Source organism: Lynx canadensis, chromosome B4 (assembly GCF_007474595.2).
Source record: "Lynx canadensis isolate LIC74 chromosome B4, mLynCan4.pri.v2, whole genome shotgun sequence".
Classification (NCBI taxonomy): domain Eukaryota; kingdom Metazoa; phylum Chordata; class Mammalia; order Carnivora; family Felidae; genus Lynx; species Lynx canadensis.
The window spans coordinates 135509495-135534880 of NC_044309.1; the positions used below are offsets into that span (position 1 = coordinate 135509495).

The 25386-nt window shown below is 60.1% G+C and overlaps 1 protein-coding gene across 1 annotated transcript in view; it reads right to left on the bottom strand.

Annotated features, from left to right (window-relative positions):
• Positions 1–25386, bottom strand: part of SCUBE1 (signal peptide, CUB domain and EGF like domain containing 1) — a 180746-nt gene that overhangs the window by 18456 nt on the left and 136904 nt on the right. The window contains exons 12-15 of the mRNA XM_030320864.2: positions 17764–17880; positions 11254–11376; positions 8679–8795; positions 7049–7171 (exon numbers count right to left, since the gene is read on the bottom strand). Of these exons, the coding sequence (XP_030176724.2) occupies positions 7049–7171; positions 8679–8795; positions 11254–11376; positions 17764–17880 (480 nt within the window). The remainder of the gene's footprint in view (positions 1–7048; positions 7172–8678; positions 8796–11253; positions 11377–17763; positions 17881–25386) is intronic.

Sequence of the window (25386 nt, forward strand, 5' to 3'; positions counted from 1 at the left end):
GAGGCAGACCACCCTGGCCCCGAGCATCCTGTGTGCTCTTGCGGGGACGCTGGGGATGCAGAGTCCCCGGACAATTTCTCAGGGTCGTGTTTGCCCCCAGCAGCCTCAGGGATGAGGGAACATCTCCCCCTGGAGAAGCAGCAGGCTCGCTCTGTTCCCTCCCTCGGCTGCGATGCAAGGTCTCTACCTGCACGGCGCGTCAAGGGCGCAGATGGGACGTGGGGGTGGGCAAAGGGGAACCCACACAAATGTGCTCTTCCTGCTGGTTGGCGTGCTGTGTACAGAAGTCCTTCGTCTCTGGCCCAAGGGCTCCAGGACTTCCAGAACTTTCCTGGCGCCCTGAAGCAGCAGCAGCCTAGCTCACTAGCTGTATGTGGGCAGAATCTCTGACCCCACCACGTGCACCACTGAGACCACCATCACGGAATGCCAAAGCCCAGAGAAAAGCTTAAAGTCACCACCTAACAAGCAAGAGGGAAGGCAAACTGACCGGTGATAAGTGGGGGGGAAAAAAGAAAGAAAGAGAAAAAAAAAGTATCGTTAATATAAGGATGTCAGGTTGTGGGAGAACACGAAAGAAGTAGGAAGAGGCAGCTCTGAAAGCGGGCGAGAAGTTGCAGAAGGCGTGGCGGCCGTGACCTCGATTTGCTCTGGTTTACTGAATCAACCACTCAAGAAGTGAGACTCTGACAAGCCTCGGCTCTTTCCCAACTTCCAACCTGCGACCGCTCCTTGGGGGCCGTTATCAGAAGACAGCCCTCCCTTCTGTGGGTCAAAGCCCCTACCCAGGTAGTGGGGCAGGATCTCCTCCACCAATGGAACTGCCAGCTAAAAATATGCCTAAATATAATACCCCTGAACAATACCTGTGAGGTCACTTTTACAAGCCCCTGAAAATTCTCCTACATAATTCAAAGTATAGCTGATAGGAGCCTTAATATACCCGCATTACGTATGACTCACCAACAGGACCCCAGGGCGCCTGGGTGGCTCAGGTGGTTAAGTCTCTGACTTTGGCTCAGGTCACGATCTCGTGGTTCACGAGTTTGAGTCCTCTCTGCTGTCAGCATAGAGCCTGCTTCGTTCGGGTCCTCTGTCTCCCTCTCGCTACCCCTCCCTCTCTCAAAAATTAATAAACATTAAAAAGATTTAAAAAACCAGGAACCCTGGGGCAAAGCTTCCACAACATCAGTAGAACAAATGGAACAGAGTCCAGGAAGAGCCCGGACTGAGTGTTCCCAGACTGCCACACGCATACATATTTTTTGGTATGAACACGCAAAAGTTAGGCCATGCTCTCAGGACGCGAGGTCAACAGCATGGCAAACATCCATGGCCAAGGCGTGTCCTCCCTGCCTCGGGGCAATGCCTTGGCGAAAGCAGTTGGAGCATCTTTAGGTCTTGTCCCAGAATCACCTTTAATCCAAGGGTACCACACGCAGTATGATCCCCACCGTGAACCGGGAGCACCCGGTATTTTTTCTGCTTGTCATTGGACTAATTATGGTATCTGGTTCCTTCATCCTTCTCATGTTACCACTGAGCAACTCCTACCCCTTCCTGAGGAGGAAACTCATCTTTGGGTGTCTGTACTTCAGAAGCGTTCATATCCAGAACAGATCTTTTGAACATTCCAAGCCAAACCCTGACTTAATATCGTTTGTTGAAGGCACCTGTCTTAGAAAATGAAGAGATTTAAAAATTCATATGGAAATTCAAGGTAAGTTTAAGAACAGCCAGATCAATCGTGAACACCAAAAGACTAAGTTGGAAGACTCTCACGTCATGATTTAAAAACTTACTAGAAAGCCCCATTAATCAAGACAGTGGGCTACAGACATAAGACAAACAGATCAATGGAAAAGACAGTCCAGAACTAGACCCACACATTTACAGCCAATCGATTTCAAGAGGATGGCAAGGTCATTCAGTGGGGAAAAAGAATGGTCTCGACAACTGGCACGGCGACATCTGGATACCCAGACACAAAAGAATGACGCTGGATCCCTATCTCACACCGTACAAAAACTAATGCGCCGTGGATCAAAGACCTAAGAGCTACAGTGCTAAAGCTTTTTAGAAGAAAACAGGTGTAAATCTTTTGGATTTACGAAGATTGGATTATGCAGTGGTTTCTTAAAAATGACATCCAAATCACGAGTGGCCAAAGGAAACAAATAGGTAGATTGGACTTTATGAAAATTGTGCTTTATGAGCCTTTGTGCTTCAAAAGACAGCACCAAGAGAATGAAAAGACAATTCACAGAATGGGGAAAATTCCTCGCTCATCCTATATCTGGTGAGAATATACGTAGATTATATGTAGATCTCTTATAACCGAATAATAAAGACAAACAGCACAGTTACAAAATGGGCAAAAGATCTGAATAGACATTTCTTGAAAGAAGATCTACAAACAGCCAACAAGCACACGAAAAGGTGCTCAACGCCATTAGCCGTCAGGGAAATCCAAACCACAATGAGAAAGCGTTTCGCCCCCACGGGGATGGCTATAATCAAAAAGTCAGAAAATAACAAGTGTGGGTGAGGATGTGGAGAAACTGGAACCTTACCCACTGCTGGTGGGTGTCAAATGGTGAAGCTTCTTTGGAAAACAGGCTGGCAGTCCCTCAAAAGTTAAACCCAGCGTTACCGCACGACCCAGCCATTCTCCCCCTAGGCATATACACAAGGAAAGTGAAAACATATGGTCACACAGAAATGTGCACATGACTATTTACAGCAGTATTGTTCATAACGGCCCCAAACTGGAAATAGCCCGAATGCCCATCAACAGATGAACGGATAAATAAAATGTGGTATAACCATACAATGGAGTATAACTGGGCAATAAAAAGGAACAAAGCAGTGACACGGGCTACAACATGGGTGAACCTTGAAAACATGAGGCTAAATGAAATAACAAGTCACAAGTCGCAAGAGGCCAACATGGCACACGATTCCACTTATCAAGTGTCCAGAATTGGTGAATCCACAGAGACAAACGTAGACGGTGGTTGCCTACGGCTGGGGGTTGACTGCTATGGGCACAGGGTTTCCTTTCGGGACAGTGATGAAGACGTTCTAAAATGGCCTGTGGCTGCACAGCCCTGTGATTCTCCTAAACACCCCTGAGCTGTGCGCTAAATGGGGGAATTGGATGGCATGGGAATGGTATTTCAATAAAGCTGTCGATAAAAACAAAAAACGAAAGGAGGAGAGACAATACTAAGGCCGGATACACAAGAACGGTCCGGGCTGGAATCAAGCCCTAAGGGACTCACGCTGGCTCTGGCGGCCAAGCCTGTGGCCCGCTCTAGGGCCTGCGGAATTGTTACCGATAAAGGGTGGATAGGTAAACGGATAGCTGTGGCGTTCGACTTAGCAGTGCTTTGGAAACAGAGAGGTTTCCTGCCCGTAACTGAAACGCGGAGGCCCACAGTACGAGGGATGAAAGTCAGAGGAAATGCTTCCGGGATCACCACGCTGAATGGGCTGCTCTGACCGTGATCCCCAGGCCAGGACTTCCGACAGTGCAGAGAGGCGCATCCGTGGAGAGGCGCGGGGATTCCAGCACAGGCACACGACGTTTGCCTGCCTGCCTGCTCTGAAAAGGGGCCAAGCGGGACAGTGGTGTGGCAAGCTCCCTGAGGGTACCATCTGGCGAGCCAGGACGGCCCCCTGGAACCACCAGACGGCCTCATATGGACGTGCGCTAACGTTTTCTTCAAGATAGCTCGTCTCAGTAGGGGCAAACCAACCGGCTGTGGTGGCAGACGACGTGGTGAGAAACTCTCCCAGGACAGCGCAGGACTGGAACCAAACCCTCGGGGACCCCTTGGGCATCCCCAAGTGGATTCTATGGGTTATACATGTGCGCTCATAATAACCACGTTTCCTTTCTGAATGAACCAAAGCAGTTGCTTGTTGGAAAAAAACCCCAGCACTCGTAGGAGCTAAAATATACTAGACCTTGTGTTCCTTATTTGGGACATTCCGACTCATTGATTTAGAAATACGCAGACAGCTTTTTACCGGGAGGGTTATTCGTAAATCACTCGGAAGGTTCACTGTCTTTTTACCCCGTATCTTTGGGGGAAAACAGAGGTGGATTTTTCAGAACTTACTACAAAGTTCACAATTGACAGCTCTTGAACTGGGTGGGGTTCCTGAGAAGCTCCAGAAGCTGGTTGCACACAAACCAGCGACACCCCAAGATGCTCGGGACAGGTAGCAGCGGTTACGAAGCTATCGCCTAAGACCACTGGGATGAATTCTCCCTGATGCTTGCAACCACTGTTTTGCACACACTCCGTCACACGCCTTTGGGCTTCGTTCTTTGGGTCACGCTTTCCCACCTGATGCATTTAAGGTGGTACACTTTTGATTTACCCTATCACGCTTCCTTTGCCAATGATAACTGGCCTGGCTCCTGGCCTTGCTACGGACAGCCACCATCGTAATTCTTGAGATCAGTCCTCCCAAACTATAGCTGGGGAAATGGATACCGAAAAGCAGGATAAAGTGAGTTACGCATGCCTTGTTAATTACGCCCCTCTTTGTAGACCATACAGAGAAGAGAAGGAGGACGCCCTTGTGCTGGGAGAGGTGGATTCTGCTATCTGGCAACATAACCGACTGGCTATCACCACCCAACACCCACAGACAGTATCCCTACAGCCCCCCGGCGGTGGAGCCCATCTCTTGTATGGGGTCTGGCTCGTCAACGCCACCCAGGACCGCAAGCTGACCGTTCTGCGGGGCTCTCGGACTGTCCCGAGTGAGTGGCTCTCCCCACCCCTCGGTGAACGCCGCCTTCTTGCGAATCATCTGAAGCTAGGACACCCTTCCGAGAGACACCAACAGCACCTGGTGGAGCTGATCATGGAGGCCGTCGGTCCCACGCATAGGAATCGGACACAGCTCCAAGTGGTCGTCCAAGACGTGCCCCTCGTGTTGGGTGACAATAACACAGTCACGGCATGGTGCGGGGGGCAGGACGAACCAGTCTGTCTTCCTGGTGCAAGCCGTCGTGGGTAACAGGGAGACCCTGGATTTTCTTTTGGCCACTGTGGGGGTGTGTCACTGCCAGCCCTTCACGCTGAACCTGGACTCGAAGCAGAGGTGCTGGGACAACCCCCATTGCGGTAACGAGGGAAAGCAACCTGAAGGCCGAGGGTGGCCTCGGGGAGTTGGTGGAACCAGTTTTCTTGGTCAGCCCCGGGAACTCTCAGATCACAGGTCTGGAGGGCCTTCCGGCACCTTCCAACAAGGTTACGCTTGTTCGTGTCAGTCACCCCACATCTAGCGTCCAGGATGCTAACTGCTTCTACGTCGTCACCGTGGTCCTGGCAGATGACTTAAGGTACAGGAACGGGAGAAGATCCCACGGACTGACAGTGACAATCAGACCCCCGATGACCCTTTGTGGGGGGTCGGCGGCAGCGTGAGGACCTAGACAAGCCCCCGCGGCCTCTCCTGCAGCGCTGACGGAGGGCGGGGCGGCCGGAAGGGTGCTGAGAACAAAAGTGCCCCTTCCCCCTTCCCTAGGGAAAGCCTGCTGGCCCGCAGCTTTGGTAACAAGTAAATGCCAGGCCTGGTAGGACCCTAACCGGTCAGTAGACGCGTCTCTGAAAGCCAGTCCATGCACGACAGCCCCAGGCTTGGAGATTCAGCCATCGGGTGGCAGATTCACTCAGCGAGCAGTCTACCAAGGCTGGAGTCAACCCATTCTTCCTCAGTACGCAGCACAAGCCACGTCCCGGGTCACATACCACCCAATCCTTCGTCTCCAGCACAGCCCCTAACGGGCTCCCCCCTGCAACTCAGGACGAGACCAGCGGTCCGCTTTGCTCACCAAGACTGCCTGAACAGCACAGCATTCCTTACTTAAGCGAGCAACACATTCAGCCTTTCGGTATCAGATGCCGAGTGACGGTATCCGTTCTTTAATACGTTCACTCATTCGCTCAGCAAGTATTTACTGAGCGCTTACAACTGCCAGGCTCTGTTCTAGGCGCTGGGGATTCAGCGGCGAACAAGACAGGAATATGTGCTCAGCCGCGTCAAGTGTGCATACGTCTGGCGGTGGGAAGCCCAATGACAGAAAAAGCAAAGTGGGGAGGCAGGGGGGCGGGAGGGGGGCGGAGGTGCTCAGGGAAGGCCGCCCAGAGCAGACAGCTACAGGGGCGAGGAGCCTCCAGGCCAAGAGGGGAGCACGGGCACAGTCACGTCAGTTGGGGGGTCGAGGTCACTGAGGCTGGCATGGGGCGAATGAGGGTGAGGGCAGAAGGCCACCAGGCCAGGGTGCAGAAGCCTCTGGGCCACCCTAAGAACTCTGGTTTTGCTTCCGCTTGGAGAGGGGTCCTGGAGGGCTCTGAGCAGGGAGGGACACACCCCGAGTCAGGTTTAAAAGGCTCGCTCTGACTACCCCGGGCATGTTAGAGCACCGCGGGGCAGGGATCTGAGAGCCGTTTCGGGGCCGTGGCCCCAGCACCCAGAACAGGCCTGGTGCCTAGTGGGCAATCATGTGCTCGTAAAACCAGAGAATGTGGGGGGTTGTCCAGAGTTTAGCCCAGAGCTGCCCCGCCTCCGGCGCAAGTCAGCGGAGGACACGGGAACCCCACGCTCTCTGGGAGCCCACCTCCCTTCCTGTGCCGGACGCTGTGGGGCTGGTGGCCTGGGCAGGTGGCGGGGATGCCAAGACCCAGGTGCTCCCCTCCGGGCCCTGGTGCCGCTGCAGCCCGAGTAACCAGCCCCTCCCCTCTCCCAGCTTCCTGGGCAGGACAAGGGGGGGCCTCAAGCTGCACGCCCTGAGCCCCGGGCCTTCACCTCGGTGACCCCTCCCCCCCCGCAGGTCCGCTTCTGTGCCTTTGACGCACCCCAAGTGTGCCCTCTTCCGCAAGCCCCGCTTCCCGTCAGCCGCATCCCAGGCGAGGTCGCCCCGTGCCGCTAGCCCCGCCCTGACAGGCCCCTGCCCCTCCCGCCCAGGCCCCGGGTGGAAGGGGGGAAGCCAGCGCCCAGGCCCTCCTCGTGGGTCCCCACTCACCCACACAGTCCTTCCGGTTCCAGTGGAGCCGCCTCCCCGGGGGACAGACGCATTCGTAGCTGCCCTTGGTGTTGATGCAGCCCTGGTCGCAGCTCCCGTTGTTCACGCTGCACTCGTCCACGTCTGCAAGCGCAGGTGGGGGTGAGGGCGGGAGGCTGGCAGGGCAGGGCCGCCCAGGACGAGAGGGACGAGGATCCCGACCCCGACGACAGCCCGACACCGTCCTCGGATGCAGACGTGCGGCCGCACGCGTCACACGCGGGAGCGCGCACACACGCGGACGCCGACCCACGTCCCTCCCCCCACCGGGGACCATAGCGGTTTGCTGAACTTGAGCGGCTGTGCCCAGACTGGGGGGAGGGCAGAGGCGGCACAAAACTAAAGTGCCAAGCAGGTCTCGTGGGGCCGGGTCGTGAGGCTTCTCTTACCAGGGCCACTCCCTCCTGGGCCCCGGGCCCCAGTGTCAAGGAAGCCGCCTCCGAGGCCCTTCCTTCGCTGACCACCAAGGAACCAAGGCCTCCCCTGGAGATGGGGACGGGCTGGGCCACACTCACACTGGGGTGCCTGGCTCTGAGCATCTGGGTGGCCGGGATTTGGGCAGCGGCAGGCCCAGGGGAGCTAGTGCCCAGGTTTTGCGGGGTCCCTCCAGAAGAATCTGCAGCCCACCCCAGGAGTCACCCCTGTGCCCGATCATGTCGCTGACTGACCCCATCCCACCCGCAGAGCCGCCCAGCAGAGTGAGTGTGGTCACAGGAAATGAGGCCCCTAGGACCTCGGGGCCATTCTGATCTCTTCCCACCTTCACCTGCCGCCCTGTGCCTCTCCAAGTCCCATCGTCTATAGCTAAGCACATCTAGAACCTTCCCCTTCTCTGGACGCCCTCCCCCCCCCCGCCCCCACCTTCGCCCGAGCTCTGGAGCTCTGGCTCCCATGCCTGGAGTTGCCTCCCTATTGGTGCCCTGGGTTCCTCTCTCCCAAACGCGTGGCAGCTAGTGACCTCGTTGCACGGACATAGCCATGTCACACCCCTACTCAAACCCTCCAACAGTCTCTCATCGCCCTGGGGGTAAAACCCAAGTCACCTCCAGGGCTCACCAAGCCTTGCCTCCTCCCCGCCTGCATCTCCCACCACGTTCTCCTTCCCTCACGGGGCTCTACCGGCTGCTTCTCGGCCCCTCGCTGCTGCCTCGGTGACTTTGCACGTGCTGATCCTTCTGGCCTGCTTCCTTCACCTTGTGCCAGACACCTCGCCTTTAGGGTCCCCCCACCGTCTCCACACGCCTCCCTTCTCTGTCGTCACCCTCTCCCGCTGGAATGAGCCATCCGTGGGATTCTCTGTGGGGCAGTCATCCCCGATCCGGACCGAGGTCCCCTGGAGTTGCCATCCGCAGGCCTGAGGCCACAGCCTGGCAGAGTCCGGCCCCCTTAGTGGACGCTTGCCGCTCCCTCCCCCATCCTCCACTCTGCTCCTGGCTGAGCCCCTCTGCCCACCAGCCCCCAGCCTTGCTGAGGTCCCCTCCCGGCCCTCCGGAGTCAAGGTCAGGGTTAGGGTGTGGGGCGCAGCGTGGGTGGCCGTGTGGCCAGGCGCGTGCCTCGGGGGGGAGGTGGCCCTGGCGGGCGGGCTGCAGACCTCCGCAGTGGGTTGTCCCGTAGAGTATGTAGCCGCGGTGACACAGGCACTGGAAGCTGCCCGGGGAGTTGATACAGATGTGGTCGCAGGTCCTCTCAAAGGAGCACTCGTCGATGTCTGTGTGGCCACAGGGAGACAAAGTCCAGGGAGGAGTTTCAGGGGGATGGGCACAGCCTGTCACTCGACGGTCACCCAGTGTATGTCTGTACACAGAGTCCCTGAGGCTCCGTGCACAGCCGATCCGCGGCGTCAGCCTTCTCGTCAAGGCCCCATTTTCTACTTTCTCTCCGCCAACCTCACGCCTCCATCTGCCGTCTTTTCTGGAGGTGGGCAGGGTAGAAATACTTTGACCACAAGGTATTATTACGAATCTCTGCTATTTGAACATCTCCCGTTCAGTTGTGGTTGGTATTTAATCCGCATCTGCAGGGAAGTGACAGAGGCTTGCCTGAGGATACACATGAGCTGGGACATGAAGCCCGGACCTCTTGGATGCCGACCAAAGTGTGTTTTCCTATTCACTTCAAGATGTCTCTTGAGACGGTAAGGAAAACAGCCCGAACAGAAGGGGGTATGCCACTCATGAGGGATAACAAGGTAGCCTTGACACTACGTGAAATTTGATCCTGAGCTTCCTGGTGGCCAGAGTAAAAAAGGAAAAAGGGTCACAGAGTGCTTATCATCGGACAGAAAGGAAGAAATGAACCACATGCTCATAGGAGACAAGCCTGTCCTGGCCAAAAATTCTGAGGAAAATGGCTCTCGCGGGATAGCTGACGGGGCTCCTGAGGGCCAAACAGACACTGACCCACCTCTCCGTGGGCACCGTTCACTCTTGGAGTACACTGAATGTGACCACACATATTGACGATATGGTCAATATGGTCGATAATTCCAGCACAAGCGAGGAATCGCACTGTGGGTGCTCCAAGGAGGATATGATCCCTCCCTGCAGCAGAATCTGGCAAGATCTCCTGGTACTTGTGGCATTTGGGCTAGGCCTTGAAGGATGGGACTAACTCGGAAATTAGGAATGGAAGTGGGGGAAGGGCACTCCAAGCAGCGGCTGGGAGGGGGGAACGAGGCACCAGGGGACTATGTGGAACTCAGGGGGGTGGGGAGGGGTGTCTGAGGTCCCCATCCCAAGGGCCGGAGCGCCAGGCAAAGGAAGGCAGACTCCTCCCTGCTGGAGCTGGGGAGCCCAGGCTGGTGCTGGAGCAGGGCTGGGAAGCGGCCGGAGCCCCAGGGCCTCAGAGAGGGGGGGCCTGGTAGAGGGTGGAGGGGACTGGCTGGAACCCAGAGGCAGACGCCTCATCGCCTCCTCTCGGCAGCTGCCCACCTCTCTCGTGGGACGGCTGGGGGTACAAAGTCAAGGGCTCTCCCTGAGCCCTCCACAGACCTCGGCAAGGCAGATGGAGAAACTAAGTCCGAGCGTAGAGGAACCTGGACAGGTGCTGTGCTCCCAACAGGCCTCACGCCCTGAGAGGAAGATAGAACCCAGAGATCCACCGAGGGAGGAGGAGGCGGAGCCTGGGAGGGGACTTGCCGGGCTCAGGTCACATGATAGGCTGGCGACAAGCCAGCCCCGGCCCCTCCCTCACCAGCCTTCCTCGGTGCCCTTGGGAGAGCACAGCCCTCGCCCCTCATGGCAGCGCGCTGCCCCAGGGCCAGCCTTGAGCCCCACTAACAGGCAGGAGATACGAGCCCTATGGCCCGACTCAGCGGTGTGCAGCCTGCCACAGAGTAAAGGACTGGTCTGCAAGAGTTGCTGATGATGAAACTGAGCCACGTTCCTGCCACACAGGACACCCCGGCTACTCCCCCTGTACTTTCTCCCAAAGCCGGCCCCCGGGACACCCCTGTCTTCCCAATGACCTCATACAGTTCCACGGGGCTCCTTACGGCCCCCCAAACTCTCCTTGGGTGGGTTTACCTCCCTGGCTTCTCCAGGAAAATGCCTATTCACCACTGTCCCCTCCACCAGGAAGTCTTCCCCGACTACTCTCTCCACTGCCCATCCTCTGGGCTCTCCCTGCAGCCCGGAAGTCTCCTGGACTCGTGCTGGGCTGTGGTGCTTGGCTTCTGCCCAGGCCTGTCATCGCCCCATTGGCTCCTTGCAGGCACCCGGGAACCCTAAGGAAGGACTGCAGGAAAGTGTAATGTGCCCTGCCTTCCAGCAGGTGGTAGCATCTCACCTCCGAAGCCTCCGAAGGAGGCCTGGGACCACAGGGATGGAGGGTGGAGCTTCTGAGCTCTGCCTGGACTCACTGTGACCCCCCTGCCCCCCCTCCCATCCCCGGGGGCATGTGCAGATGCCTCTCCGGGCCTCAGTTTCCCATCCATAAAGGGACAGGTTGGCCTGGGTGGTTTCTGAGGGTCCCCAGAGTCCTGAAGGACAGAGAAGGCGGGGGCGGGGGGGGGCAGGTGCACATGCTGGGAATGGGAAATCCACAGCTGCTCTCTCACAACAGCAGGGCTGATGAACCTGGCCCTGGGCCTCTGCTCCTAGGAGCCTGCATAAGCCCGAGGTGGGCGGGACAAGGACGGGGTGTCCCGGGGCACACGGCAGGCTCACCTTGGCACGTCCGCTCATCGGTCAGCAGCTTGTAGCCCTTCCGGCAGCCACACTCGAAGCTGCCCACGGTGTTGCGGCAGAAGTGGTCACAGCCTCCGTTGTTGGCCAGGCACTCGTTGATGTCTGCGGGGACCAAGCAGGCGGGGCAAGGCGAGTGGGCTTGGCCACCAGGTGGGGGGACAGTTCGTCTCCGCTCCTGACTGCCGATGGCCCCCCATCTGAGCACGGCGAGCGAGGGGCCTGGCTCACAGCAGTGGGGGTCAAGGAGGATGAGTCATCCTGCCTCCCCCAGACTGGGCATCCGTGGCATAGGAGGGAGAGGAGTGACGTGTGCTGTGCCCGGCAAGATGACAGGGACAATGACGTCCACCGTGTCCTTCCACGTGCACGTTTGGGGCGTCAGTGCGGCCTGGAGCAGGCTGGCTGCTTCCCGATGGCCGTGACCTTGGGCGAGCTACTGCCCCTGGAGCCTTGGCTCCCCGGCTGTAAGACAAGGGTCAGAAGCACACCTTGGAAGGACACCATGAGGATTAAATGACAGTCCTGGGGGCTGGGGGCTGGTGCTTAGGGAGGGCTCAGTCAACAATTTGTAGCTTTAACGCCCCTGCTTTACTGATGGGAAACGGAGGCTTAGAAAGGTAACTGTGTTCGACGGGGGGGGGGGGGGGGGGTGCTAACGTCCCCGGTTCTTGCCTGCTGGTCTAAGTGGATTCTTCACTCATCACTTAACCAGCTGTGGCTGTACCCTAAAGGTCACCGGGCCCAACCCCGTGCAATAAAGGGCCCTTCCCAAACATCCCTGCCACTTGGCCTCTGCTTGCATACCTCTGGTGATGGAGGGCTTTCTCCTTCACAGCATGCCTGTTGGCTGATGCATCACCAGCTTCTCCCTGACTCCTGTGAGTTACCTCCTGCCTCCCCTGCCCTGCTTCTCTGGGTTTTGCTCTCTGGACTCCAGGCCAGCCCGGCAGACTGTGCCATCAGAGACCTCGTCCCTGAGGTCTCTTCTTGGTCCAAAGTTCCTCTTGGGCCCTGACCCCAAGGCTCCCCATGATGACATGACCCAGCAAGCAGTAACAGATGATTTTCAGAATGGTGTTTTCACCCTGGATTGCAGGGGGTGAAAGGAAGTGATGGAAAACAGAAAGGACTTCTCTGTGTTGGCCAAAGGCCACATCTCTGCAGAGTGGCTGACTCAGACTCCGGCTATCGCTGAGCCTGTCCTGAACGTGAGGGCCCAGGTGCCCCTGTCCCATGAGCAAGGTCCATCTGGCCCCTTTGTGCCGAGCTCCATGGAGGAGACTCCATCCCATCTCAGCGGCTCCAAATCTCAGATGGAGCCTCACTTCTTCTTCCTCAAACCAAACAAGCTGGACCTGACACGTGCAGAAAGTCCTACAGTAGTGCTCCCGCAGAGTGCTCTGCGACAACAAGATAAAACCCAAGTGTGGCCCAGGACACTAGGAGAAGGCGGCTTTTATAGACAGCAAGGCTGAGGGGCCAGGCCTGCGGCGGGGCGGTGGGGTGGGGGGGGGGCTCAGTCGGTTAGGCGTCTGACTCTTGATTTCAGCTCAGGTCATGATGGCACGATTTGTGGGATCGAGCCCCACGATGGGGCTCCGAGCTAATAGCACAGCACCCGCTTGAGATTCTCTCTCCCTCTCTCTCTGCCCCTCCCCTGCTCTCATGTGCTCACACACATACTCTCTCTCTCAAAATAAATAACCTTAAAAAAAAAAAGGACGGCAAGGCTGCAACCCTCCCACCCCCGGCAGGCAGTTCTCAGAGCCTCTGGGAGGAGACTGGCACAACACGGGGGCCCAGCGAGCCTGGCAGGGGCGGACCCCAGAGCTGCTTTTCCGGGGAGCCCCCGTGGGAACCACCTTTGAGGAGTGCAGGACACCCAGTGGGCGTGCCCCTGCATCTCCTTGCCCTTGGTTGCCCCCCTCCCCATGCACCCCCACCCCAGACACCCATTCTGTTTGCAAAATCTGGTGACTCTGGCACAGGGAGGAGGCAGAGCAGGGGAACCTGAGGTGGTCCCCACTAAGTGAGGCCTGCGGTTCGGCCTGCCTGGCCCTGGCTCCTGCTGTGCCACCTCCTGGGTGACTTCACCCCTCTAAATACAGTAGGTGCTGTATATGTGCGCAGCGAGATGATCGCTCACAACAATCTCAGCTCCGGACAGCTCTGTACACGCCCATGTTCCAGGAACAAAAATGCCCAAGGGTAAGGCTGCCCAGACGCCACGGTAGGTAGTCGGACCCTCTGGGGGGGTCCCTGCACCTACTGGGTACAACCTCATGCTGGTGACCGGGCCAAGCGCTTTGTGGCAAGGCCTTGTGTGATCGTCAAAACGACCGGGGGACCAGATCCCCCATTTTACAGGGGGGGGGAGGGGGTCACAGCTACACGCAAGAGCCAGCTTGGAGCCCAGCTCCAGCTGTCTCCAAAGACGAGCCTTCTCCAGCGCACCGTGCTGGCCCTGCGGCCTCCAGAGAGAGCAGACATCAAGCCCAGTTGAGGGCCTGTCCAGGGCAGAGGCTTGGACATCTCTCTTGTCCTCTCCCCCTGGGGATTATAGGAAGATGGGGAAATTTCTTCAAAACATTTTTTTAATGTTTATTTATTTTCGAGAGAAAGAGTCAGACTGTGAGCAGGGGAGGGGCAGAGGGAGAGGGAGACAGAATCCGAAGCAGGCTGCAGGCTCTGAGCAAGCCGTCAGCACAGAGCCCGACGCGGGGCTCGAACCCACAGACTGTGAGATCGTGACCTGAGCCGAAGTCGATGCTTAACCGACTGAGCCACCCAGGCACCCAGGAAGATGGCAGGAGAGTGGAGGCCCGTCTCGGCTCTGACCCAGGGAGCTGTGTGATCCTGGGCAGGGAAAGGCGCCTCTCTGAGCCTCAGGTCCCCCATCTGTGAACTGGGCTGCCAACAGGCGCCTCTCACAGACTGAATCTGCAGACGGGGTCTGCCTCTTCAGGAATGCCTCAGGGCTTCTGGAACCCCCAGCCCCATCCCTATCCCCATCTGGGCCTGTCGGCTGAGGGTCTGTCACAGCAACCAGACAGGCCGCGGGAGGCTGGTGGAGAGGCTGCCTGGGGGTCCGAGTGGGAGAAGTGCCCCCGGCTCTAGCCCGAGATGCAGTCACGCAGAGGCCCTGGACCTTCATTCTGACGGGCCTCCGCCCCTCTAAGGCTCCTCTCCCTCTTCACCCTGCCCCCACCTCCACCAGGCAGCCAGCAGTCTGTACCTGTTTACAAGTCTTCTGTGGCCCCGGGTCATCCCAGGACGAAGGCCCAGCCCTGTTTGCAGGCCCTCCCCTTGGCCTCCTCGGCCCGGATGCTCTGCCCTCCTCTTTCTGTGTACTTGACTTCTGCCTTGGTGGCCCAGACTCCGGCTGCCTCACACGGGGCAGCCCCCACCGCAGCTTGGGAACCACCACCTCTCTAGGAAGACTTTGCTGACGTTCCCTTCATCAGTGTGGGCTGTCCCCTTGTCATGGGACCTGGCCTCGGCGGGGGGCGGCGAGAGGGCCCTGAGGACACAGATGGGGAATCTGGCTCCCGTCTGGAGCCCCAGGGCCCAGCAAGGGGCTGCACAGAGTGTATTCGCTGATGAATGACGAATGAATGAGTTACGGTGGCTAAGAGCAGGGCTCTTGAGCGCCTTGGGCCATCAAGTAGGACTTTCAGCCGTATCAGCAATGTTCAAGCATCAGTGGGAGGGGGCACAGCCTGGAAACCCAGGGGCCATGTGGGGGGCTTTTGGGTGGGAGTGGGCTGGTGTCACCCTAGAGCAGCCTCGTGGGGAGGGCAAGCCGCTGGGCTGGGCTCGCTGGGCAGAGTGAGGGAGAAGAGGAAACAGGTGGTGGGTGGGCATTCTTCGGGCTGTTCTGGAAGGTGTTGGGAGGAGGGCCTGGTGTCTCTGAGGAAATCCGGGCTCCAGCACAGGGAGTTGAGGCTCCAGACCTCCCTCCTCTCAGAAGAGCCCATTAGCAAGGTGCCCCCCTTCCCGATATCAAACAGGTGCAGCACCAAACAGGGGGCCTTGAGATTGGACCCCTGCCGTGCCCACACTGTTGAAAACAAAGCTGGGGGCAAATCCTTCAGACAACTCCACAGCCCTCACGTTTCAGGCAGGACCCCCCCTCCCTTCCCCTCTTCTATGCCGGTCTCCACATGCCCGTGTGACCCCTGTGCGCTCAGGGCTTTCAGCTCTGGATTTTCCAAGACCTCTGTTACCTTTACCCTCTAGTCACTGGTCTTGCTTCACCATGGCTTTTGGCTTCCAGAATATACTAAACCTTTGAAATCACTCCTTTGATATCCCCTTCTGGGCCCGGGCCAACGCCAGGGCGTGCACGCCCACCGAGGAGCCAAAGCCCCGGGGCCGGGGATTCCCAGCCGGCCGGTCCTGCCAGGTGCCCGCGCCCTGACCTGCACCTCACTGGCGGCCCCGGAGAACTCGGGCCGTGAGCACGAGGCTCTGGGACCCCAAATCCTGGGGTCTGGAGGTCAGCGTTTGTTCCCCAGTGTTCCCTGAGTTGAAGACGTCATGATACTCATCACATCGGGCAGTTCTAGACCCATGCCAGTCCTGAAACGCCAACTTGTATGACAACATCCGGACTGCTCTGCTTACCGCCGCTGCCTCCGCCTGGTCCAAGCCGGGTGGTCTCCAGCCCGGGTGACGACAGCAGCTGCCTCACTGCTCCTCCAGACCCCGCTCAGAGCCCCGTCCGAGCGGTGGTCAGGGACCGGCTCAAAACGCAACCCCGGGCCCGTGCTGCCCTGTTCAGTGGTGTCTGGGGGGTCGCCAAGGCTCAAGGGATACAGGGCCGAGCCCTCCCCGACACACAGGCCCCGCGGCATCTGGCCTGGCCTCCCCCGCATCTCACAGACCGGGGCGCACAAGATGTCTTTGGGGCCTTAAAGCCCTTGGCCTCTGCACGGCCGCCCCCGTGCTGCTGGAAACGCAGCCCGGTAGCGCCTCTCCCCGCGCCCTCCCCGCCCGGGTGCGGGGCAGGCTCCGGTCCTCAGTCTTTTGCCGGGCGGTACACCATCAGCACCCAGCGGTCTGTAATACACGTTCATCTCGGTGATTTTAAAAGCTGAAAAGCTGTCTTTTGCATTCGATAGAACGGGAGGCGGAGCGGCCTGACTTTACCCTCTTCGGCCCCAGCTCAAAGGGCACGGGGCCAGGCCTGCCGCGACGCCGCTGGCTGTGAGGACGGCCGGGACTGCGGGGAGCCCTGGCCGGTCCCCCCCTACATCGAGTCCACATGTCACAAGCGGGCACCGAGCGGGCAGAGCGGGGGCTGCGGAAGGGCTTTCTTTGCAAACAAACAGGTGGAAGGACCTCTGCTTCTGTCAATAACCCCTCGGTTCTTCCCCGCAAGGCAGCTCAGAAGGAGTCAGATGCTGTCTGGTTTTACAGGCTTAAGAGAAAAGCCCAGCTCGGACTATTTAAAATCGCCAGAGGCCTCTGCTGTCCGTATTGTCACCCACTGGGCTTTGGAAGTTCACACTCCTCTGCCCTTCCGCTGCCTTCCAGACAGGCCTGCTTCCTGGCAAGGCGGGGAGGCAGGTGGCCAGCGCTCCCAGGGATCCGAAGGGTCAGCTTGGGGCCTTGTGAGCGGCGCTGAGGGGGGCTCTCCCTCCCCTGCAGGGGGCTCTGGTGCTTGGGGCTCCTTTGCGAGGGCTGCAGGGAGGCCCCTTCAGTCTCTGGACCTGCCAGCTCTCGCTTCTTGTGTCCTGACGGACCCCTAACACCACGAGCACCTCCGGGGGCACTCAGAACCCTGTGGGTTGAATCAGGGAGCGAGAGGGGGAAGAGCCGAGCAAGCTCCACCTGCTGTCACGCCCAGCGGCCGGGAGAGCGGTCCATTCCCGCAAGACTCTCATCCTCCCGGAACCTCATCTCTAACTGCAAACGGAGGTCCTTCTGCACCCCTAGTCCCGAGAGCCCCCACAATTTCACTCCTCCAGCCACAAGAACACGCAGCGTTCTCTTTTTTCCAACGGTGACAAGAAGACAATCCCGTCTCTGTACAAGGAGACCTGTCCTCCCCAAACCTCCCCGGGTCGTGCCGATGCCCCAGCTCTGCCAGGTGCTCCCGTGAAGGGGAGGGGAAGGGACGGCCACAGCTCTCACCCCGGGTGTGTGTCTGTTGGGGGGACCACGATGTATCACTGTGGGCCTAGGAGGCCCCGCAGTGAAGACGCTGCTCACCCAGCACAGCACAGTGCACAGCCGGTCTCTCGGATCGCAGAGCGCCGCTGTTTTGCTCAGGACCCTACCGATGCAGCGTTCTCTTGAACCCTGCTGGGGGGCACTGGTACCGACCCTCCCCCTTCTCGGCCTCTCCAGCAGAAGCCTCGGGGACCGCTGACCCCTGCCCTTGCAGTGACTCGTGGCCACACACCGGACCCGAGCGCGCGGCCCCGTCCCTGCCTGAGTGGCGAGCGCAGGGGGGTACCCGTGCCGCCGTGGCTTTGCGCTGACCTTTGCACGTCTTCCCATCCGGTTGCAGCGTGAATCCCACCGGGCAGCTGCATCGCACGCCAGTGGCTGTGTCCCTGCAGGTCCGGTCACAGCCTCCGTTGTTTACTGCACACGTCTCTGGGAGAGGGGAAAAGAGACAGAGACGCTCAGTCTCCTGGGACAGAAGCCACCATCGCCTTTCTCCATTCATGGGGGCGGGGGGGAACCTCCTGAGAGAGGAGACCTGAATTTGAGTTCTGGCTGATGCCCTCTAGCTGTGGGCTTCCCTGAGCCTTGGGCTCCCCATCTGTAAAATGGGAGAATGACACCGTTTCCGTGGGATTGCTGGTGAGGACCCACTTCGATGATGATGGATGGGAAACCGTCTACACACGACAGAGGGCTGTGCTTGTGTAAAGGTCTCCCCCCCACCCCACAACAGGATCAACACTGCCACGTGGAGCCGTTGCTGAGATCAGCTTGGCTGGTATTTAACTGCCCAGCGCCGGATTCCTAAACCCTTGTCCTGCCTGGACTCAGACTCCAAACCCGGGGACTGGCAGTCCCTGGGGCTCCGGAACAGGTCTCAGCGTGGACTGGCTTGTGACCCTGGCCGTGGGGTTCCCAGGGGGTGGTTCCCCGAGCCCGCACACCATCCATCACCTTCATGAGGCACTCAGCTCAACATCTGTTCTCATTGAGCCATAAGCCAAAGGCATCTGGTTTTTGTCCACTTGAAACTTGTCTAGTGCTTTTTTTTTTTTTTTTTTCCTTCCTTTGCAAATTCAAAGGGCCTGGAGTGGCTGGGGCAGAGCCCCAGGTCATCCAACCCGTCGTGTGGTGAGAGTGATCCTCCCCAGGCCTGGAGAAGGGGCTGGCAGAGCTGGGTCACCAGGGTGCAGGTGGCCCGCACACGGAGGGGACCGTTCCTAAGGCCTCTGAGCTCTTTCTGAGCATCTGTGTGCTTTGATCTTGTGGGAACCGTGCCTGAGTGGACTTCCCCTCTTCCCTTCCACGTTGGGAACTGAGGAGCCGAGGGCCCCATCTTTTATAACCCGAACCCCCCCCTGCCTGTCTACCTTGGCTTCCTCCGCGCACCTGGCCCTGGGGGCTTTTTTCCCTGAAGCCTCCCCCTAACTGGTTTATTCCGTCTGTCCTTCTGTGGTGTCTGCGTTCCTGCGGGAGTGATGACTGAATACATACCCCGATAGCCAGGAGTCCCTGCTGCTGATTATACCAAACTCTGATGCCTTTCCTTTGAACTTCAACTCTGTGTGTGGGGGTGGGCAGGGCAGTGAGAGGCGGACATCCGGCTTTCCCTTCCGTGTGAGTGTGCAGATTCTGCGGGGGCCGTGGTGGGCCTTGTCCGGAATGTCCCGGACACAGGGGCCACCGGTGGCAGGGGACCACCGGCCCTTCTTCTCAAGGCTAATGCCTTCCCCGTGATGGGAGGAGCTGTGACTACTACTGAAAGGCAAGCGTCCCGGCCCCTGACTCCTCCTGGTCTGTCTTTCCGAGGGTCTCCACCAACCCCAGCCCCGAAGCTTGGTGTGCCGGCCCAGGGGCTCGGAGGCCTCCGGCTTGCTCAGGTCCCAAGGCCCAGCTCAAAGACCACCTCCATGCAGAGCCTCCCCAGCCCCAGGCACAGACAGGCCCCCGCCCTTCCCTGCACCAGGCTGGCCTCCGTCAGCACCAGCCACGCTCTGACCCGCACGTGGCCTGCTCTTAACCCGACTGTTAACTGGGGCAGTGGAGGTGCGTGGGCCGGGGTGTCACTCACCGAGTGACCGAAGAAGGCTACCCCTCGGGTTGGTCCTCGGCACCCTCGCCCGGCAAGCCTTCCCTCCCGAGAGAGCTGCGGTGAAGTTCAGACAAACTCCCCACTTCACAGCCACTGGTCTGGGGCTCCGCAGGGGGGAGTTGCTTAACAAGCGTCAGTTTCCCCTCCTGGGGTTCTAACCAGAGAGGCCTCCCAGCCCCAAATCAAAGCGCAACCCTCAGGTGCCTTTTCGGCCTTTCATGTGGGACAGCCCTCTCTGGAGCGGGGCCGGAGGACCTGTCTGCTCTCCAGGTGCAGGTAATTAAGGCCCAGGCCTTGGAGAGCCGGTGGGGGGGGGGGGCACAGCCGGGACCTCACTCGTGACCGTGATGGCGCCTGGGGCTCCCCGTGGCAGTGGAGGTGGGGTGAGGTGGGGGCACTGGGGGCTGTGTCCCTGAGAAATGGACCTGACCAGGCAGGCTCCCGTGGGCCCTCCCCACCTCCGGAGGCCCCGATGGGGCTCGGAATCTTGGCCTTCCAGAGCGCTGGGGCCTCGGGACCCACTGGGCGGGCAGAGGCCGGGAGGAGGCTGGGGTCAGCTTGGAGGGTCACCCACTCTCTGGCCTCTCCCCTGCTCTGGGTACACTTTTAATCTCTTATGTTGCTCTAGATGAGGTGTGGTGTCTAGACTCAGGTCCTGAGCAAGGAGCTCTGGGCCCCCAAGAAAGGCCCTCAGGGGCTATTCTGGGTCCAGACCTCCTCATCCCATAGCACCTGGTTATGGCGGGTCACCTGCTCCGGACCCAACTCAGCCTTCCAAGCCTCGTGTGCCCCGGGCTCTTAGCAGCAAGGTAAGGCTCTCCTGCCCCCTCCACCTCCCTGGAGAGGAATCTGCCCGGGGCTGTGTGGCCGGTGAGTGGCCGAGCTGCTGGGCCCTGCTGGGTCTGACTCCAACCCACCTGACGGCCTGAAACCTCCAGCCCCGGCCCAGGACCCCACACAGCCGAGCAGGTACTATACTTTCCACATCCCTCCTGTTCCAGTGTTCTCTGTGCATCCTACCCCCACCCATTTGCCCCCTCGCCTGGGGCCCCCAGGCCTGGTCTTGCCACTTCTTTAACATCTGATTCCAGCCCCTGCCCTTACTGCTGCCATTCTGGGCCAGGCCACCAGTGTCTTCCTCTGTGACAATTACGGCCTCGCAAGGGTCCCTCTCCTCCAGACCACTGCCTTACTCTGGGAAGGACCCCGTGAGCCCTCCAGTCTCTCCCGGAACCCGCCTCTCCAAGACAGCTACTGGGTCTTTCCAAAGGCCTCTCCCTCTCCCCCTGGAGAGACGAGGAGAGACCCTCCCGGGGCACAGCCCTCTACAGCTAACAGAGGATCTTCTCCTCCGTTAACATCTGCCGGCCTCCCAGCAGCCCCAGAGGCTGGCCTCTTTTGCAGGAAGAGAAACTGAGGCTCCAGGAAGTTAAACAGCTTGTCCAGGCAGAGGGAACCTCACATTATGAGACCCAGGGCAAAATTAAAATGAAGGGCCCTTGTTCAAAAATTAAACATTTCAAGACAGACAACAGAGCACTCAACCAATGGGGGGCAGGCCTTTCTGAAGGCAGGGCCTGGGGCAAGCCCCCTCACTCCGGGAGCTCAGGCTTCCTGACGTGCGAAGTGGAGGTGATGGTGTTGACCGTGGAGTTCGTACGGGGCCCGGACAGATGTGGATGTCATGGTGCTTTGTGAGTCGTCACAAAGCGTTTCTTGGGGGCCCAGAGCGGGTCGACCACACGCTCACTCTCAGCTCCACCTCTTACGACCTCCCGTGAGGGGTCTTAGCACCCAGTCGGTTGCTGACTCGGCTGACAACTATTTCCTGAGCTCCTGCTCTGTGTGGGGCACACGCGCCTCAGACAGTCCCTGGTCTTGTGGAGGCCTCAGCCTAGGGGGGCAGCAGATGGGCTCAGTGCTCTGACCACCGGTTTGGGAAGGACTCCTTGGCACGAGGTGGCTGAGGACTGAGGGAGAGGAGCTCGAGAGGAGTCTGACGGCAACCAGGCCTCAGGGGTTAACGGTTTATCGGGGGAGACAGACTCCTGCTCTTCTCACAGGAGTCCGGGCCCACCGCCGCCCCCCACCCCATCAGGCCTCAGCCCTTGGCCCCGGCTCGCGTGCCCCTCACGACCCAGGAGGCCCCTCCAAGCTCTCCTGAGCCCTGCTGGCTCTCCCAGGCCCTGGCCTCGGTTTGGGTGGCGGTCTCCCCCAGGGACCGCTCGCTCCCCAGGCAGGGCTGTGTCAGGGTGACCCCAAGCCCGGTGCGGGACTGATTTCTGCCGAATGACCAGAGGAAAGAACAAGGCTCTGGAGGAATGGGATGAAGCGGAGAGACCGAGCCCCGGCCCCATGCTGGGCCTGGCAGGGGGAGGGCGCCTGAGATGAGCCTGACGGCGGGGGAGGACCCGCGTCCAGCGGCACCAGCCTGCGTCACGGGCCCTGGGCGAGGCGGGCGCCCACATGGGCTGACGGCAGGGGGAGTGGCTTCACCTGGCTCAGAAGGCAGGGGGGCGTCTCAGGCCAAGGAGGGCATCACCGAACAGCGCTGGGCACTGTAGCACAGGGTGGGGCCGAGGTGGCGTGCCCTGATGAGAACCGGACGTGAGTCCAGAGGCCTGAATGCTATGCTTAGTTCCCGATGCGCCGTGGGACGTTAGGCCACGGATGCTCCCGTCTCGGGGCTTCTCCCCTGTGGTGGGCCTGGAATCACAGGCTCGTCTACAGTGCAGGTGTCAGGCCCCGCCCCGGAGGCTCCGATCTGGTGGCTGAGATGTGAGCCCAGTGACCCACGGAGACCCTGTCAGCCCAGGGTCTGTCCCTTTAAGGCCCTTACCCCGGTGGCGGGAGCACCTGTCTAGTCAGGGCTGGTCCGCCTGCCCTTTTGCCACTAAGGTCAACTGAAGCCAGCTGGGAAGAGGGGCTAGCCACTGGCTCTCCCAGCCCAGCTGTGGACTGTCTGGCCTTTGATCTCTCTTCCCTCAGCTGATTCCTGAGCCTTCCATGGCTCCCGTCACTTTGGGATAAGAGAACTCTTAAACACTGGCCCGGCTCTCCTTCACTGCCCGTGTCTTCGAGCAGACTACTGACCTCCAGGCGGGCCCGTGGCCCATCGTGGGCATCGTCAGCAGGCCGATGTCCCTCACTATGCTGGCACAGTGAGGTTGGTCACCTTCGTGAAGTCCCTCGGGCAAGTGAGAAGAGTCAGGCCTCGGGCCGACAGCAGAAGCCGCTTCCCCAGCCCCTCGGCAGGGACCGGGGGGAGTAGGGGTCGTCCCTGTCTGCCGCCTGCCGCCCCTGCTCCTTACCACACTGCCTCCTCACCTCTGCCCGGAAGCCCCGCTCTGCCGGCTCCCGGGAGCGGTTTGCGGAGGGTGGTCTTACCCATGTGGGGAGCCGCCCCGTGAGGGCCGGGTGCCGGATGATCCCGCCCCAGGAGCACCCCGGTCTCTGAGCTGGGCCCTGGGGGACACGCTGGTGGCAGTGTGATATGGGGGCTGTGGGGGAAGGGGGCGTGTGGAGCCGGGGGCGGGGCAGTTGTGGAGGCCGGGACTGTAGGCCCTTCGGGGAAGGGGCCCCAAGCCGGGGTTTGAGGGGAAGTGGGAGGGAACCTCGGAAGCCCCGCTTAGCACCCAGCACTGCTCTGTCACATCTGAGGCCAGCGGACCCTTCGGCCCATGATTTTCAAAGAGCCGGCCAGCCCTGAGGCAGCCTGAGTGGGTTCTGGACTCTGCCCTTGTCGCACATAGGCGGGCGACTGTGGGACGCCGCCCCCCCCCCCCCCCCCCCCCCCCGGCCCCGGGCCCTGTGCGGGCTCTGGCCAGGCTGCGTGGAACGACCAGGCCCTCAGGCCCGCATCACCCCATGGGCTCCATCCACCTGGGCCCCGTCCCAGCTCAGGGCAGTGTGCTGCGAGTAAGTGTCCGTGACACTGTCCTCTGGAGACACTGGGCAGGTGCATGATCTCAGGGACCACACCCTCTCACGGGCCTGCCTGGTGGGTGGGGTTTCCACTCCGGTGCTCGGAGCGCAGGGCCCTTCCGGACCTGAGGGACGGTGCCCGGCAGTCTGTGGCAATGGGGGTGGGGGCTGACGGCAGGGAAGAGGCCGACCAAGAGTGAGATGAGCAGACCTTGGGGAAGTTTCTCCAACTGAGGTTTTATATTAATGCCGGGGGCAGGGGCAGAGCCACGGCAAGCCTTTACCCTGGCCTCTGACTCCCGCCTTTACTCTGCTTCCTAAGGGGAGGGGTGCTAAGGGCAGATCAAGGGGGGCTCACACGCACCCTCTTGTTTGAGGCAGTCCTCAGCGGGGAGGGGGTGGTTCTACGGAGGGCTCCCGAAGGCCCGGCTGGTGACCCTTCCGACCACGTGTGGCCGTGGAGGTTTGGGGGTCACACCCTTCTTCCAGAACACCCGCCAGCAGCTAAGGCCCTCTGGCTGTGTGTCACCTGCCCGCCTTTCCCTGGAGGGGCTGTGGGAGGTTAGGGGGCTCCTCGGCCGCTCACCCCCGCGCCTCGGTCTCACCTGTACCACGAAGGGCGCCCTGGCGATTGCTGGGAACATCTACGTGTCTAGGTACACAAAGTCTCAGCCCAGAGGCTGCCCGGCAGAGGGGAGCCTTGTTCCAGATTCCTGATGGCTGCCGGCCCTCGGGGACAGCCCGGTCCGAGCACGGCCCTGGGCTGAGGGAGGCGCCGCCCGGCACCCGCACACCAACGTCTGGCGCTCCCCCTCCGAGCCCGGGACTTCCTGGGGCCGGTGCAGCCGGCACACGGAGCCCGCCCTCCCGCTCCGGAGCTCTGGCCTGTGAGCTGGGTGGACCTCACGGAGGGCTCTAGACGGCAGGGGCCTGGCTGGCCTCTGAAAGGCGCCTGTTCACCCCGCTGGCTCTTCCGGCCCCCTTTCTTATGGCATCACCGCCCGTGACCCGACCGAGGTCCGGCAGGCCCGAGGCCTCTCGCCTCACGGCCTGGGCCCAGCATTCCGGGTGCCCTAGTACGGTGCCGAGGGCCTGGGGAGGAGAGGGTGGAAAGACCGGATGCAGCCGGGCGGCTGCCCTGTGCCCCATGTGGGCCAGGTGCTCCACATCAAGCACCTCATCCAAGCCGCTTCAGAGCAGAGACTACGACCCCCTCCTTGCAAAAGAGAACGCTAAGGCTCAGAGACGTGAGGTGACCCCAGTCACTGGGTCGCCAGGATGCAGCCCGGGTCTGGCTCCAGAGCCCGGGCCAGGACGACAAACTGGAAAGAGTCACCGTTAGCGGAACCCTAATCAAGAACGCGTGGTCCTTAAGACAGAGACACGGCCCGGCTGAGCAGCGTGACACCCCCCGACCCCTCCTTGGGACAGACCTGGAAATATGCAGGAAGCCCTGAGCTCTGGCTGTTCCTTGGTCGGTGGTCAGCCGGCCTGCAGCCGCCACCGGGCCTGCTCCTGGTTGGTGCCGGCCCGGGAAGCCCCGAGCGAGGCCAGGGGGAGCAGCAAGGGAAGGTGGGGCAGCAAGGTGGCTGGGGCAGGAGGGGCGCAGGGGAGGGGGGTGTGGCTGGGGCCCCGGGGTAGTTTCACTTGTTTCTCCCCGCTGGGGCTCCTCTGGAGAGTGCGGCTGAACCAAAGATCGTACTGGTAAAATAAAGATGCCCTGCGCTCTTTGGGGTGCCTTCCATCTACGGCCACCACGGACAATCAGTATCGCCCCTCCAGGGCCCTCCTGAGTGTGGCAGGGCAGGGGAGCCACGTCGACTGGCAGATACCTCAGGAACTGGGCCATTAGGTGTTGGGGGGGGGGGCGTTGAGGTCACATCCCAAAGGGCTCTGGGACCCACTTGGACCAAATCCTG